Raw genomic sequence first — 17,954 nt, forward strand, 5'->3', positions numbered from 1 at the left:
TCAGTGTAACCACGTGCGCTGAAAGTCGGGTTCAAGGAGTGAGTGTTTAAATAAACACAACATAATAGCAAATAAGAAACACGAACAACGCACAGACATGACACAGGAACAGAAACAATAACGCCTGGGGAAGGAACGAAAGGGAGGGACATATAGGGAAAGTAATCAAGGAAGTGATGGAGTCCAGGTGAGTCTGATGATGCAGAAAAATGTATCCATGCTTTTGCCACTTCTAGGTTAGACTACTTTCCCGGCCACCCGGATAAAGCACTAAATAAACTTCAGTTAGTGCTAAACACGGCTGCTAGAATCTTGACTAGAACCAACCAATGTGATCATATTACTCCAGTGCTAGCCTCTCTACACTGGCTTCCTGTTAAGGCAAGGGCTGATTAAGGTTTTACTGCTAGCCTACAAAGCATTACATGGGCTTGTTCCTACCTATCTTTCCGATTTGGTCCTGCCGTACATACCTACACGTACGCTAAGGTCACAAGACGCAGGCCTCCTTACTGTCCCTAGAATTTCTAAGCAAACAGCTGGAGGCAGGGCTTTCTCCTATAGAGCTCCAATGGTCTGCCTACCCATGTGAGAGACGCTGACTCGGTCTCAACCTTTAAGTCCTTATTGAAGACTCATCTCTTCAGCAGGTCCTATGATTGAGTGTAGTCTGGCCCAGGAGTGTGAAGGTGAACGGAAAGGCACTGGAGCAACGAACCACCCTTGCTGTCTCTGCCTTGCCGGTTCACCTATCTCCACTGCGATTCTCTGCCTCTAACCCTATTACAGGGGCTGAGTCACTGGCTTACTGGTGCTCTTCCATGCCGTCCCTAGGAGGGGTGCGTCACTTGAGTGGGTTGAGTTACTGACGTGATCTTTCTGTACGGGTTGGCGCCCCCCCTTGGGTTGTGCCGTGGCGGAGATCTTTGTGGGCTATACTCGGCCTTGTCTCAGGATGGTAAGTTGGTGGTTGAAGATATCCCTCTAGTGGTGTGGGGGCTGTGCTTGGCAAAGTGGTGGGGTTATATCCTGCCTGTTTGGCCCTGTCCGGGGGTATCGTCGGACGGGGCCACAGTGTCTCCCGACCCCTCCTATCTCAGCCTCCAGTATTTATGCAGCAATAGTTTGTGTTGGGGGGCTAGGGTCAGTCTATTATATCTGGAGTATTTCTCCTGTCTTATCCGGTGTCCTGTGTGGATTTAAGTATGCTCTCTCTAATTCTCTCTTTTTGTTTGTTTGTTTGTTTGTTTGTTTGTTTGTTTGTTTGTTTGTTTGTTTGTTTGTTTCTGTCTTTCTTTCTTTCTCTCAGAGGACCTGTGCACTAGGACCATGCCTTAGGACTACCTGGCCTGATTATTATAAATACATTTGATTGATGATGCGCAGGTGCGCGTAACGATGGTGACAGGTGTGCGCCATAATGAGCAGCCTGGTGACCTAAAGGACGGAGAGAGAGCACACTTGACAGTCAGGCCATGAGACATCCAGAAAAAGGGATCTTCTCACAAAAAAGTCTATAGTGTCCGAACGGTTTGGCAATCGGCATCACAAGACTCGTCTGAAAGTCGGTACAGCCTCTTCTGCTAACTTCTGCCTATAACGTCTGAACGGTTTGGGCTACACACTAATATGTCCTCTGAAGGTTCCCAGTGCCAGTTAAAAAAATAAATGGAAGTACAGTATATATGGAGATAGTTTAGTGCCTGAAATAAGGGGTTAAATGCATGTAAAATACATACAAATAGGTTCCTGATATTTCTTATATCTCTCAGATACAGTGGGCAAAAAAGTGTTTAGTCAGCCACCAATTGTGCAAGTTCTCCCATTTAAAAATATGAGAGAGGCCTGTAATTTTCATCATAGGTACACTTCAACTATGACAGACAAAATGAGAAAAAAAATCCAGAAAATCACATTGTAGGATTTTTAATGAATTTGCGGACTGTCTGTTGTTTCATGTAGTGAAACTGTTATTCAATGTGTTTCTATTGGCGAATAGTAGTAAGGCCAAATTCAATGTTTCATCAAATAATTGTTTTATATATATTTTAATACCTTAAGGGACCTTAAAATTCTGAATCAAAGAGCTAAATGGTCCTAAAACAATTCCATATGTTTGCTTAAAACCCCTCCCCCAGATTAGACAGGGATTAGCCTCTAGAGGGTTTAAAGTCTGTTCTGGCCTCCCTGCATGCTGTGTCTGTTACACAGAATTCTCCAGAACAGGCCTTGGGCTCTGCACCCGCCAGTTGAATAAGAAAGGACAGAGACAAAGGCTGGACCCGCCATGTAGCTCTCTACCATGTTATTTTTGTCCTGCTTTCCTTCTGACAGGCATGAATAGCACAGGTCTGTTAGGGGTCACCAGGGTGAGTAGAGTGAACTCTTGAACTGCACATGTCTCGGAATGTGTTTACACACCACAATATATTTCACCCGGGAAAATGTTACAGAGGTCACTTTCTGTTTTTTTTTCACAACTCAGTCGCCACTACCACCCACAAAGGGCAGTGCTATGCTATATTTAATCTCCAATACTAACTTTGTTTTCGTACATCCACCTAGTGCTAGTCTGAAACAGTCTGGCGCACACCAACACACCAAGAAGTACAATTTTTGTACGAGTCATAGTTGAAATCAGGACCTCTTGGTCATCAAAACAAGAAATGCTAAACGCACAAATAATAGACATTGAGCTGTTACAAAAATATTTTTTACCAGCGTAAAAATCTATCTGCCAATCTATTATCCTTGGAATACCCACAAGACCTATCACCGGTTATATTGCTCAGTAAGTGGAACGAAACTTGGAATGGAGTCAAACATGTGGTTTCCATATGTTTGATGTGTTTAATACCGTTCCATAAATGCCATACCAGCTATTACAATGAGCCCGTCCTCCTATAGCTCCTCCCACCAGCCTCACCTGCCTCGGAATCTTTAGTTAAGTTTCTATCTCAACCTTTGGGTGTTAAACGAGGGCTAACCAGTAGAGGCAGTATGTTTCTACCAGACAACTTGGCATATCAAGAAAGACAGGAAACATACATTCAGTAGGAAACACACAACAGGAGGCTGCTGAGGGGAGGACGGATCACAATAATGGCTGGAACAGAAAAAATGGAATGGCATCAAACACATGGAAACCGCTCCAGTCATTACCACGAGCCCGTTCTCCCCAATTAAGGTGCCACCAACCTCCTGTGAAACAAACACAATCACAATGGTTGAATAAATGCAACCTCTATGTAATTAGCATATACTTAGGAAACAACAAAATATTACATTCAGAATGACTGAATGAGAACCATAAATGAGCTATGCTATTATTATTCAAGTGAAGTCGCCCAGCAAGTAGTCAATATGCACATGTGGAAGTTGGATTATGATTTTGTAATAACAGTAGTTTATTAGTCTCCCCTTTTGGGACAAAGCAGCATTTAACTTCAATTGTCAAACATTTTGGTTGCTAATGCAATTAGTTCCAGCAACGGGGCATCATTGCGGGTTATAAAAAGACATCAAAGCAAATGAAAACAAACATTAAAGGCCCTCTCCAGGGAAGGCTCAGTTTGGTTCAGACGCTTTAATGTTTCCCAACTCCTCGGAGGACTTTGGAGTGCACAGCAATTTGTCTTCCACTTGTTTTGCCATGCCTCTGCCAGAAATGTCAAGGCTCTCCAATAGTTAGTTGTCGTATTTGGGTCAGTGCAAAATACATAATAAAAGAGGTACTTAATTCAGGGATCAGACATATAATGAAAGTCATTTAGTGCTAGTTTACCTAAGTGTTCAGGGTAAGCAGCTTGTGTTTGGGTGCAACTACAGATGTCTGTAGTCCAGTTTTACCTGCCCTTGGTGTGCCCATTCCAACACTGGTCGTCATCGGTGGCATTCCCTGCTGTCACCCTGTGTGGCTGGCAGATGTCCTCAGGCAGGTTGGACCACAACTTCTTGAACAGCTTCAGTTTCTCCTTGATGTCAATCACCTGAGTATGTGAAGTAAAGGGAGACCAATTGACAGCATTGACTTGGGTATGAGACTCAATGGTCCGTAACCTCATCATCGGGTGATACTGCATTTAGCAAGAAAGACTGTAGTGTACACTTGACACTTTATCAAGACGTTGAACACAGATATTGCAGCTAAAAGAAAGGTCCAATTGTGAATGTACATTCTGAGAGTATACACGTTTAAAAATCAATTTCACTCGTGGCTCAAGGAGACAAGGAAGCTGTCCCCTATAGAGGACGTATGGGATGAAGGCCGATGTAGAGAAAAGTCCAGATCAGCAGAGACCTCCAAAGACACATTTACCTAGCAACCACGCATCACAACCACAACATGCCTGGCAACTTGCACCCTAAACCTGGATGTTGTATTAAAAAGTTTGGATTTACTGTCGTTCACAGAAGTTGAAGGGAAACCTGATAACGTCAGAGTGTCCCCCTTATCTGCCTCCCCTTGTCATGCTATGAGCAGCAGGGTAAATTGTAGTGAACCTGTAGTTGAACATGAAAGGTGCAGTACTGACAGTGGGGTCGCTGCTGTAGGCCACTGCCACTGCTTTTGATGTGTTAATCCTGTCACACGAATGCCAAAGCATGTTAGCAGCTCTGATGCTGCTGCCCAGAGGGGCCAGGATACCACTCAGTGCACTAACATCACCGGCCATGTTTCACTAAACCACACAACTGACTGCACTAAGATTCAATTCTTTGGGGATACACTGGGTGCAAATGGCATCCTATTCCCTATGTAGTGCACTACTTTCGACCAGGCCCATAGGACTCTGTATAATATACCTACCATCATATGAGCTAAGGTGGACCGGGAAATACGGATCCATGTGATCTCACCATCAACAAATACAGAGATTAGACTGACACAACTCAATACGTTCCTTTATAGCGGCCCCTGATTACCCTGTGATCTGAGGAATAAAACATATTGTACTGTGCAGCTAGAGAAGGCAGGGGTGGCTTTGTTAGTTGGTGGATGGTTCTCATAAGAACATTCAAGAGATTCATTTTGGCCAGTCTGTTTTACAGAACTTTGAGAAATAAATGTGGGTTTGAGCTTTTGCACAGTGCATTCGGAAGGTATTCAGACCCCTTCCCGTTATCCACATTTTGTTATGTTACATCCTTATTCTAAAATGGATTCAATTGTTTTTTTCCTTCATCAATCTACACACAATACCCAATAATGACAAAGCAAAAACAGGATTATTGACATTTTTGCTAAAAGAAAAACAACAACACTGAAATATCACATTCACATAAGTATTCAGACCTTTTATCCAGTATTTTGTTGAAGCACCTTTGGCAGCGATTACAGCCTCGAGTCTTCTTGGGTATGACGCTACAAGCTCCCGCTTTATTTGGGGAGTTTCTTCCATTCTTCACTGCAGATCCTCTTGAGCTTAGTCAGGTCGAATGGGGACCGTCGCTGCACAGCTATTTTCAGGTCTCTCCAGAGATGTTAGATCGGGTTCAAGTCCGGGCTCTGGCTGGGCAACTCAAGGATATTCAGAGATTTGTCACTCCTGTATTTTCTTGACTGTATGCTTAGGGTTGTTGTCCTGTTTGAAGGTGAACCTTCGCCACAGTCTGAAGTCCTGAGCACTCTGGAGCAGGTTTTCATCAAGGATCTCTCTGTCCTTTGCTCTGTTCATCTTTCCCTTGATCCTGACTAGTCTCACAGTACCTGCCGCTGAAAAACATCCCCACAGCATGATGCTGCCGCCACGTGCTTCACCGTAGGGATGGTGTCAGGTTTCCTCCAGATGTGAAGCTTGGCATTCAGGCCAAAGAGTTTAATCTTGGTTTCATCAGACCAGATAATCTTATTTCTCATGGTCGGAGAGTCCTTTAAGTGCCTTTTGGCAAACACCAAGTGGGCTGTCATGTGTCTTTTACTGAGGAGTGGCTTCCGTCTGGCCACTCTACCATAAAGGTCTGATTGGTGGAGTGCTGCAGAGATGGTTGTCCTTCTAGAAGGGTACTTGGTCACCTCCCTGACGAAGGCCCTTCTTCCCCGATTTCTCAGTTTGGCCAGGCGGCCAGCTCTATGAAGAGTCTTGGTGGTTCTAAACTTCTTCCCTTTAAGAACGATGTGTTCTTGGTGACCTTCAATGCTGCAGAAATGTTTTGGTACCCTTCCCCAGATCTGTGCCTCAACACAACCTTGTCTCAGATCTCTACGGACAATTAATTCGGCCTCATGGCTTGGTTTATGCTCTGACATGCACTGTCAACTGTGGGATCTTATATGGACAAGTGTGTACCTTTCCAAATCATGTCCAATCAATTGAATTTGCCACAGGTGGACTCCAATCAAGTTGTAGAAACATCTCAAGGATAATCAATGGAAACAGGATTCACCTGAACTCAATTCCGAGTCTCATAGCAAAGGGTCTGAATATTTATGTAAATAAGGTATTTTCTTAATATAGATTTGCTAACATTTTCTTAAAAACAGTTTCAGCTTTGTCCTTATGGGGTATTGTGTGTAGATTGATGAGAAAACATGTACTTAATACATTTTAGAATAAGGCTGTACCGTAACAAAATGTGGAAAAAGGGAAGGGGTCTGAATACTTTCCGAATGCACTGTACTGGTAGTTGTGTTTAATGTGACTTTAATTGATGTTATCATGAAACTATGATGGGGCTCGAGACTCAACAGGTTGCGTTACCTTACGTCGCTCCATATTCTCATTGATCATATTCAGGGGGATCCATTCTCAGAATTCAGTTTCATTACAAAATAAGTGAATACATATTAAATATATATTTCTTTATATCCCATATTCTTAACATTTAAATATATAACTTATATTCCTACAGAGTGAACAAAGACCATCTCCAGAGTGAGAAAATATACTTTGAATGGAATCCAAATGGAATTTGACTTTCTACCTCAATCTCAAATACTTTCAGCACGCCAAAGGAGTGAGAATAAAGAAAGAGGAGAAGGGAGAATGTGCTTTAAAAAAATAAATAATAAGTAGACCAAATGCAATTTACTTCTATAAGCTGTTTTTGAATCTCAGTCCCCCTCTTCATTGTGCATTCCCTATGAATAAATCAAATGGTATGATGACTGCATCAACAAGCTGATATAGGCAGGATGGCAGTATAGCATACTATGACCACTAGATGGCACTACATCTCTTAGAAATTGAGGGAGTGCGTGTGTATGGTGTGAGTAAGTGAGAAAGAGAGAGACCGCAAATTCAACTGCAAATGCAACACTGTGTACCAGCCTTTTTATACATGAATGTATTACATTATACATGAATGTATATTAATGTACACTGAGAGCACAAAACAATAGGAACACCTTCCTAATATTGCATTGCACCCCATTTTGTCCACAAAACAGCCTCAATTCGTCAGGGCATGGACTCTACAAGGTGTCAAAAACGTTCCACAGGGATGCTGGCCCATGTTGTCTCCAATGCTTTCCACAGTTGTGTCAAGTTGACGGGCTGTCCTTTGGGTAATGGAACACCCAAAACAGTTCTTGACACACTCAAACCGGTGCCGGCACCTACTACCATACCCTGTTCAAAGGCACTTCAATATTTTCTCTGGCCCACTCACCCTCTGAATGGCACAGGTACACAATCATTGTCTCAATTGTCTCAAGAATTAAAAAACCTTCTTTAACCTCTCTAGGGTATGTGGGACGCTAGTGTCCCACCTGGCCAACATCCAGTGAGATTGTAGAGCGCCAAATTCAAATACAGAAATACTCATTATAAAAATTCAGAAAAGATTCAACTATTTTACATTGGTTTAAAGATGAACTTCTTGTGAATCCAACCACGGTATCAGATTTCAAAAATGCTTTACGGAGAAAGCATACCTTACGATTATTTGAGAACATAGCCCAGCAGACAAATTATTACAAACAGTAACCAGCCAAGGAGAAGAGTTACACAAGTCAGAAATAGAGATAAAATTAATCCCTTACCTTTGATGATCTTCAAATGGTTACACTCAGAAGACATTCATTTATTCAATAAATGTTTCTTTTGTTCGATAAAGTCTCTCTTGATATCCGAAAACCTCCGTTTTGTTTGCGCGTTTTCTTCAGTAATCCACAGGCTCAAACGCAGTCACAACAGGCCGACAAAAAAATCCAAATTGTATCCGTAAAGTTCATAGAAACATGTCAAACAATGTTTATATTAAATCCTCAGGTTGTTTTTAGCCTAAATAATCTATAATATTTCAACTGGACAATAACATTGTCAATATAAAAGTTAAACAAGAAAGGCAACTCTCTGGTCGTGCACATGAAAAAGCTCTGTGACACGGCAGGGTCCACTCATTCAGACTGCTCTTACTCCCTCATTTTTCAGAATACAAGCCTGAAACAATTTCTAAAGACTGTTGACATCTAGTGGAAGGCATAGGAACATAGGCATAGGAACAATTTGAGTCCTAAGTAAATGGATACTGTAATGGCATTGAATAGAAAACTACAACAACAACAAAAAATCCTACTTCCGGAATGGATTTTTCTCGGGTTTTCGCCTGCCAAATCAGTTCTGTTATACTCACAGACATTATTTTAACAGTTTTGGAAACTTTATTATTTTATTATTCTGTCCAAATCTACTACTTATATGCATATCCTATATTCTGGGACTGAGTAGAAAGCTGTTTAATTTGGGCATGCTTTTCATCCAAAATTCCAAATGCTGCCCCCTGCCCTAGAGAAGTTAACCTGTCTCCTCCCCTTCAGCTACACTGATTGAAGTGGATTTAACATGTGTCATCAATAAGGGATCACAGCTTTCACCTGGATTCACCTGGTCAGAGCCTTCAGAAAGTATTCACACCCCTTGACTTATTCCATATTCTGTTGTGTTACAGCCTGAATTGCTCACTCAACTACACACAATACTCCATAATGACAAAGTGAAGACATGTTTTTAGAAATGTTAAAGTCAATAAATGTTTGAATCACCTTTGGCAGTGATTACAGCTCAAATCAAATTTTATTGGCCACATACACATGGTTAGCAGATATTAATGCGAGTGTAGCAAAATGCTTGTGCTCCTAGTTCCGACAGTGCAGCAATATCTAACATGTAACCCAACAACTACCTAATACACACAAATCTAAAGGGGTGAATGAGAATATGTACATATAAATATATGGATGAGCGATGGCCGAGTGGCATAGGCAAGGTTCAATAGATGGTATAAAATAAGGTATTTACATATGATATGAGTATTGTAAGATGTGTAAACATTATTAAAGTGGCATTATTTAAAGTGGCATTGTTTAAAGTGACTAGTGATCCATTTATTAAAGTGTCCAGTGATTGGGTCTCAATGTAGACAGCAGCCTCTGAGTTAGTGATTGCTGTTTAGCAGTCTGATGGCCTTGAGATAGAAGCTGTTTTTCAGTCTCTTGGTCCCAGCTTTGATGCACCTGTACTGACCTTGCCTTCTGGATGGTAGCGGTGTGAACAGGCAGTGACTCGGGTGGTTGTTGTCCTTGATGTTCTTTTTGGCCTTCCTGTGACATTGGGTGGTGTAGGTGTCATGGAGGGCAGGTAGTTTGCCCCTGGTGATGCGTTGTGCAGAAGGTACCACCCTCTGGAGAGCCTTGCAGTTAAGGACAGTGCAGTTGACGTACCAGGCTTTGATACAGCCCGACACGATGCTCTCAATTTTGCATCTGTAAAAGATTGTTGGTTTTGGTTGACAAGACACATTTCTCCAGCCTCCTGAGGTTGAAGAGGCGCTGTTGCACTTTCTTCACCACACTGTCTGTGTGGGTGGACCATTTCAGTTTGTCTGTTATGTGTACGCCGAGGAACTTAAAACTTTCCACCTTCTCTACTGCTGTCCCTTCGATGTGAATAGGGGGGTGCTCCCTCTGCTGTTTCCTGAAGTCCACGATCATCTCCTTTGCTTTGTTGTCTTGCCGGGTAAGTCTCTAAGAGCCTCTAAGAGCTTTCTTTTATAATGTTTGCCCTTTTTTGTTGATCATTGCTACACAGCCATTTTCAAGTGTTGCCATAGTGTCACGCCCTGACCATAGAGAGCTTTTTATTCTCTATGTTGGTTTGGTCGGGGTGTGACTAGGGTGGGTCATCTAGGTAATTATATTTCTATGTTGGCCTGGTATGGTTCCCAATCAGAGGCAGCTGTTTATCGTTGTCTCTGATTGGGGGTTCATATTTAGGCAGCCATTTCCCCTTTGCGCTTTGTGGGATCTTGACTATGTATAGTTGCCTGTGAGTACTATAGCAGCTTCACGTTTCGTTTTGCATTTATTGTTTTCTTTGAGTTTCACTTCAAAATAAAGAGGATGGAACCATACCACGCTGCATCTTGGTCCACTCATTATAACGATCATGACACAGCTCTTTTTGTCGATTTAAGTAAAAACTGTAACTAGACCACTCAGAAACACTCAATGTTGTCTTGGTAAAGAACTCCAGTGTATATTTGGCCTTGTGTTTTGGGTTATTGTCCTGCTGAAAGGTGAATTAATCTCCCAGTGTCTGTTGGAAAGCAGACTGAACCCGGTTTTCCTCTAGGATTTTGCCTGTGCTTAGCTTTATTCTGTGTCTTTTTATCCTAAAAATCTCCCTAGTCCTTGCAGATGACAAGCATACCAATAACATGACGCAGCCACCACCATGTTTGAAAATATGAGGAGTGGCACTCAGTGATGTGTTGGATTTGTCTCAAACATAACACTTTGTTTTCAGGACATAAAGTGAATTTTTTTGCCAAATATTTTGCAGTTTCACTTCAATGCCTCATTGCAAACAGGATGCATGTTTTGGGATATTTTTACCATAAACAAGCTTCCTTCTTTTCACTCTGTCATTGAGGTTAGTATTGTGGAGTAACTACAATGTTGTTGATCCATCCTCAGTTTTCTCCTCTCACAGCCATTAAACTATTTAACTGTTTTAAAGTCACCATTGGCCTCATGGTGAAATCCCTGAGCGGTTTCCTTCTTTTCCGGCAACTGAGTTAGGAAGGACGCCTGCATCATTGTAGTGACTGGGTGTATTGATATTGATCCAAAGTGTAATTAATAACTTCACCATGCTCAAAGGGATATTCAATGTCTTTTTATTACATTTTTTACCCATCTACCAATAGATGCCCTTCTTCGAAAGGCATTCAAATAAAAACAGTGTTCTTTTGTGGTTGAATCTGTTTTTGAATTTCACTGTTCGACTGAGGAACATTACGTATACTTTTATGTGTGGGGTACAGAAATTAGGTCGTCATTCATAAATCATGGTAAACACTATTGCACACAGAGTGAGTCCATGCAACTTATTATGTGACTTTTTTACTCCTGAACTTATTTAGGCTTGTCATAACAAAGGGGTTGAATACACTTCAGCTTTTCATTTTTTATTAATTGGTAAAAACGTCTAAAAACATAATTCCACGTAGACATTATGGGGTATAGTGTGTAGGACAGTGTATAACAAAATCAGGCTGTAACACAACAAAATGTGGAAAAAGTCCAGGGGTGTGAATACTTGCTGAAGGCACTCTATGTTATGGAAAGAGTTGTGTACACTCAGTGTATAATAGATACATTAATGTATATTGTGTACCGACATCCATGCACACACACACACACACACACACACACACACACACACACACACACACACACACACACACACACACACACACACACACACACACACACACACACACACACACACACACACACACACACACACACACACACACACACACACACACACACACACACACACACACACACACACATTCTATAAAAAAGTAAGTATGGATCATGCAAATGGTATCCATAATTAATACTTGACATTAAAGTAGCAAGGTCATACTTTAGACTATGCTGCCTCTTGCTGTGCTAATATGCCATGGGATTTGAAGTATCTGCAACAGCAAGTGATAATACAGATGAGTTACATAAGTCTATATATACAAGCAAATGCTTTACACATTTACAAGATATTGCAAGGCTCCCGAGTGGCGCAGCTGTCTAATGCACTGAATCTCTGTGCGGGAGGTGTCACTACAGTCCCTGGTTTGATTCCAGGCCGTGATTGGGAGTCCCAAAGTTCGGCGCACAATTGGCCCAGCGTCGTCTGGGGTAGGCCGTTATTGTAGGTAAGAATTCATTCTTAACTGACTTGCCTAGTTAAATCAAGTTTACATTTTTTTTAAATCATAAAAAAAAAACTTCAAGGTAAAAAAACATGCAAAGATACATAGAGATTCTCAAAATGTAAAAAACCTTATAATCTCAGCTCTCGATAGAGCCACTTTTACTGAGAGGATGTTTATTTGAATTCTCTAGTGCATGCATGTATGCATAAGAAGTGGAGGGTACATAGGCTGAGCAGCACTGACAGACAGGTACAGTATGTGCAGGGTGCAAATGAAGGGAATATGGAGAGTAGAGAGAGAGAGAGAGAAAGAGAGAGAAAGACTAAGAGAGAGAAGGAGAGGGAGAAGGTAGAAAGAGAGACACACAGAGAGAGCAAAAGAGAACGACATACTGAGACAGAGAGAGAGAGAGAGAGAGAGAGAGAGAGAGAGAGAGAGAGAGAGAGAGAGAGAGAGAGAGAGAGAGAGAGAGAGACAGAGACAGAGACAGAGACAGAGACAGAGACAGAGACAGAGACAGAGAAGACAGAGAGAGGAAACTGAGATTATGTTCATGACCTTGATCATCTCTCTAAACGGCTGTCAGACAATAGGAGGTATTTCCACTAAAATCCCAAACATCCTTCAAATACTCCAAAGAAATGAACCCCACTTCCTGTTTACTCTAACATCCACACTGATTGGGTGATAATGACAAATGTGAAGCCACAGGACATTAAAGTTATGGTTATTAACCATGGTTAATATCCATATATATTTATATATATATATATATCAAGACAGAGAACACAGGGCTCTAATGTAAGTCACTTTGGATAAGAGCGTCTGCTAAATGACTAAAATGCATAACGATTGAAATGTAATGCTGACACGAGAAGTCTTCACCGTGAAGACAGAATGAAGACATTTCCTTTTATGTGCCACTTTGATGCACATTTGGACAAATTACATGTTGCACCACCGGAACAAGAAAATGTGCCAGTATATGAGCTGTGTGTTAAATAGGTAGCTTTCAACCCTATTCACTAGCATTCATTGTTGAGGAAATAAATACAGTACAAATCACTGTAGAAATAATGTTAGTAATAATACCAAGGATATTTGATAGAGAATATCATAATAGCTATCGAGAAGAGCACTGTTCAGAGTTTCTGTATTTGACTAGCTAATCTCACAGTGGAGTCTTTCCAGTTTAAACAACTCAGGACTATCCAATCAAAGAGCATGGGCTTGTGTTTCTGCTTCTGAACTCATATCTACATTCTGTTTAATGCGTCATGCCATCTATAATCCATCTCTCTTCAAAGCACGGAGCGGTCCTTTAGGCTAATGACAGAATATTTAGAATACCTCCAGAGGACGCGTGCCTGCTGATTGCTTTAGAATGACTGCCACGAGGCAGCGATACGGATATGCAGGGACGGCCACAGAACCTGACAAACAGGGCAAAAAGTCATTAGGAAATGTGAAATTGTTTCAGGATTGCTAGGGGTTGAGGCTTTCTGAGCTTCAAATGACATTTCCAGTCGCAATGCTTGTTTGTATTCATAATGAAATACATATCGTTGTGACAAAGCTTTTCACATAAAGGTTATTTGGGGGTAAAAAGTGCTATGGTTTGGATGGAATAATGTGTGAAAACACTGAAGACTTCACATGAAATTAAACAGAGAGGATCAAATTCTGCAGCAGAGTCCAGCCTAGTCTTCTGCCTTCTCTCTCTCTCTCTCTCTCTGTCCTGAGCCATACAGTACATCTCTCTCTCCCTGTTTCTCTCTCTCTCTGTCCTGAGCCATCGCTCTCTCCCTGTTTCTCTCTCTCTCTGACCTGAGCCATACAGTACATCTCTTGCTCTCTCTCTCCCTGTCTCTCTCTCTATGTCCTGAGCCATACAGTACATCTCTCTCTCTCTGTCCTGAGCCATACAGTACATCTCTCTCTCTCTCCCTCTCTCTCTCTCTCTCTCTCTCTCTCTCTCTCTCCCTCTCTCTCTCTCTCTCTCTCTTATCCTCTTCTCCACCTCTCTTCCCTGTCTCTCTTTCTCTTTCCCCCCTCTGTCTGCAGCTGTCTGCAAGGGGATTACCAATGGGAAACCAGCGGGTCTAACTAATGGATGTAAAAGGCAGTACTGGGGATGAATCCAGCTGTAAACATCATTAGTTATGTTCTAATGGCGCCGTAAATGACACACACACTACCTGTCATACAGCGGACAGCACGACTTTACTTTAAACTCAGATAAACTAAAGTGCCTTCAAATTCAAAGCAGCTCGTTCCAAAGCAAACTTACCATGCACACTATATTTGCTCATTGTGGGAAATAACTGGGTAGTTCGAAATAGACAAACACATGGGCAGAGTATTTACAGATGATTGTCATCTACCTAGGCTACAAGAGTACAATGCATTTTATATACTATAAGCAAATATTTTATGCAGATAATTACATGCCTTTATTTGTAGTAAAAAAAAAATGAACCTAGTATGTCTGTGTGCGTGGATAAAATGACCCTTGCCATATCACTTTTTGTTTTGCTCGTCCCTCTGTCCTTGTATCTGTGTTGCCCTTGCCAATCTCCAGATCAAAAACTGCCGTGTTACCGGCTTTCAAGCCAAAGTCATCCTCCTGGCTGTTCTACCATGCTGCCAGGGGCCGGAGACCAAACTCTATCGACTTACTACAGGATGAGCACCAAGGTGACTAATACCAACCTCCGTTGGCTGCCAGACTGCAGAGGTGAGACACTGTATATAAAAAGGGGGCATGCCCTAACTTGATTCAGCACTGCTTTCATTAAACATCTTTTCTTTCCGTTTTTTTATTTATTAAGGCAAGGCACTTCCTCAGAGCGTCGTTAATGCGGACTTGGAAAATATAGTTTCAAAAAAAGGTACACATGTTCTATGTCACTTACAAAGGACACTATGATGATTAATCGACTGTTAATTGCGGGTTTCTAAAATGAATAACAAAGCATGTCATCGCTGCCGCATACAAAAAGTATCCTTCAGTCACAAGTCTCTACCAAATGAGTGCAGGCTGAGCTCAGTCTAATCATAGCCTGTGCAGAAGGTCTGGCCGCACAAACCACAAGGGGCAGAGAACTCCATGATCAACCTATTTTCCCTGGCAACAGTCACTACTGCCTGCTTTAAAATAGGTTTTTCATTTGATATGAATGCTGTATTCTCGCTGCATCTCAATTACAGTACAGAGCTCAAGGAGTCTGCTCCCTGCAGCAAACTCCTACCATACTCCATATGTCTGACTCTGACCAACAGTGAGGTGGAATGGATGACCCTGACACCAGACACTCTTCTCTCATTGGAGTCCACAGCAACAGGGATATTTCAGTCTGCTACAGTAGATCCAGACCCTAGGCTACTCCATTGGGCAACACTGCCGGTTGGCATTCTAACCCTCTGAGTAGGGACTGATTCACACCTGGGACAGTCGGTGAATTAGACATTCCCACCCATTGTCAAGGTTGGTAAAACATCTATTACAGTATCTGTTACTGCTGTAATGTATTCAACAGATGTGGAATCCACACACACATCTTTTCACACTCCTTCACATTCTTCACAAATGCTGCTGCTTGTCTATCCTGATTGCCCAGTCACTTTTCCCCTGCCTACATTACCTCAACTTCCTCATACCCCTGCACATGGACTCGGTACCGGTACTCCTTGTATGTAGCCTCGCTATTGTTCTTTTATTGTGTTACTATTTCCTTTTTTTTTTGCTGCTATTTTTTTCTCACGTTTTAACTCCGCATTGTTGGAAAAGGGCTCGTAAAATAAGCATTTCACGGTTGTATTCGGCCCATGTGACAAATACGATTTGATTTGATGTTTTGATCTTAAATAACACTATTTACCTATCCTTTATGTTTTTAAAGACTGCAGATGTCCCTGTTCCCCAGCTCCAGTGTGGAGAATGGTGGCAGTGGAGTGAGCCCCTGTGGGTGTTTGTCCCTCGACACGGCTATTTAATCACTGGTGTCTAACACCTCATAAACCCTTCCTCCTGGGCCTGGGTCTCCTCATAAACAGCACAGCCTCTCAACCACGACACACCATCTGTTCCAAAACCCACTCTGCATATTAAAAATCTCCCAACACCCCCCCCCCCCCCCCTCCAAAAAACACATACTAAGTAAATCAACTCAGATTGTGTTTTGAATAAGACTTTCCACAATGGCATGACCGTTGAATTGTGTTTGTGTCCTTGGAAGAAGCTAAACACTGAGAGGGCACAGGGGTTACTGCATAAAGCAACTAGTGTAGTGCACATGGATGTGTTGTCTCATTTCACCCTAATCAATAACAATCAACAGAGGGTAGGTACAAACATGTTCCCCCTTTGTGATGCCGTATTGGGCGACCCCTAAAAGAGATCAAACAACTGTTAATCCTGTCAGTTTAAGCACAGACGGGACGGATATACCTGAGCAGTTCCTCCTTCAAACTCAGGCCAATGACACAGTCGGCCTTTACAGTAACTTCAATGTGTTGTTTGTATTATGAAACTAGCTTACTGCAGTGCAACTTCCAAAACACACATACCCCGATGGCATTGGCAAACGGCCACACATGATTGTACAGACTCTAAGTGAATATCTCCATGAGCAACAAAGCGACTGTGTTTCAGTGAACAACTGGCAGAAAGTACGCTGTCACACTGTCTTCAGCAGCCCCTCTGAAGTTGTCAGCTGCATTCTGAACTTGTCACATGTATCAGCAGCACTCGGATATTGAATTTGAATAAAGGGGTTCAATCAGTGCCGAACTGTGAAATATCTGCGCTACTGTGGTATATTTCAATGGCCACAAGATAAACGTTTGGAAGCCAATGACTATTTATCCATGCCACAACAGGTGGAGGCCAATCATCCTGCAGCCCCAGCCACAGCCTCACGCTTCAGTATCAGCAGCCAAAGTCCTACCCTCAGCTCCAACCTTAACATCAGCCTCAGCCGCAGCTTTCACCCAAGCCCTTAACCCCAGCAACCCTAAGCCCGAGTAGCACTAGCCCTACCCCCAGCCCCATGCAGCTCCAGCCCCAGACCCATGCAGCCCCAGCCCCACGCAGCCCCAGACCCATGCAGCCCTGGCTTGGTTCCCAAGAGTCCTGATTATGTCTCTGCATTAAATCTGCCGGAGCGGATGGCTATGATTTAACACAGAGATCTCAGCATAGGGGTGGTGTGTCCTGCCTGTATATCATTCCAATACCCAAGAGTGACGGCGCCATATGTCTGTGAAGCCCTGTCTTTGTGACTGTTATTACAATGTTTCCTGGCACAGCACATAATTGACGCGAGGTGAGAGTCTTATTGTCATTCAAATGTGACTATTATTTTCAGGTTGCTTTGATTTAACTTTGGAACAGTGAGAGAAATGTAGCAGCATCTTCCCCGGTGTTATGGTTGGCAGAGATTGAAGGGATGACAGATGCAAGCAAGTCTACGGGAACAATGGCAATGAATATTTATCACCATTCAGAAGGCTCCCCATATATCAAGTGTTTGAAATGTTCATATTAGACAAGGGAATAACACGTACATAGAGCAATGATGAAACAATATTCATATCTACAGTACTTTTACTTGGAAATTCTGCTTGTAATGCTAGTGCATAATGATGAGCGGCTTTAATCTTGATCCAGGGCAGCTTCACGTACAGTAGAGCAAACAAACAGTTACGGTCGGTGTCATATGTTGTTTACGTGGACAAATAAACCGCTGTTTTGGCTATTTCCCAAATATATATATTGAATTGTAGCA

The 17,954-nt window shown here is 42.3% G+C and overlaps 1 protein-coding gene across 2 annotated transcripts in view; it reads right to left on the reverse strand.

Annotated features, from left to right (window-relative positions):
* Positions 1–17,954, reverse strand: part of LOC124043914 (glypican-6-like) — a 127,052-nt gene that overhangs the window by 5,235 nt on the left and 103,863 nt on the right. For both annotated transcript variants that reach the window (XM_046363064.1, XM_046363065.1), the window contains one exon: positions 3,850–3,989. In XM_046363064.1, coding sequence (XP_046219020.1) covers positions 3,850–3,989 — 140 coding nt within the window. The remainder of the gene's footprint in view (positions 1–3,849; positions 3,990–17,954) is intronic.

The sequence above is a fragment of the Oncorhynchus gorbuscha genome, linkage group LG09 (assembly GCF_021184085.1).
Source record: "Oncorhynchus gorbuscha isolate QuinsamMale2020 ecotype Even-year linkage group LG09, OgorEven_v1.0, whole genome shotgun sequence".
In the NCBI taxonomy this organism is placed as follows: Eukaryota; Metazoa; Chordata; class Actinopteri; order Salmoniformes; family Salmonidae; genus Oncorhynchus; species Oncorhynchus gorbuscha.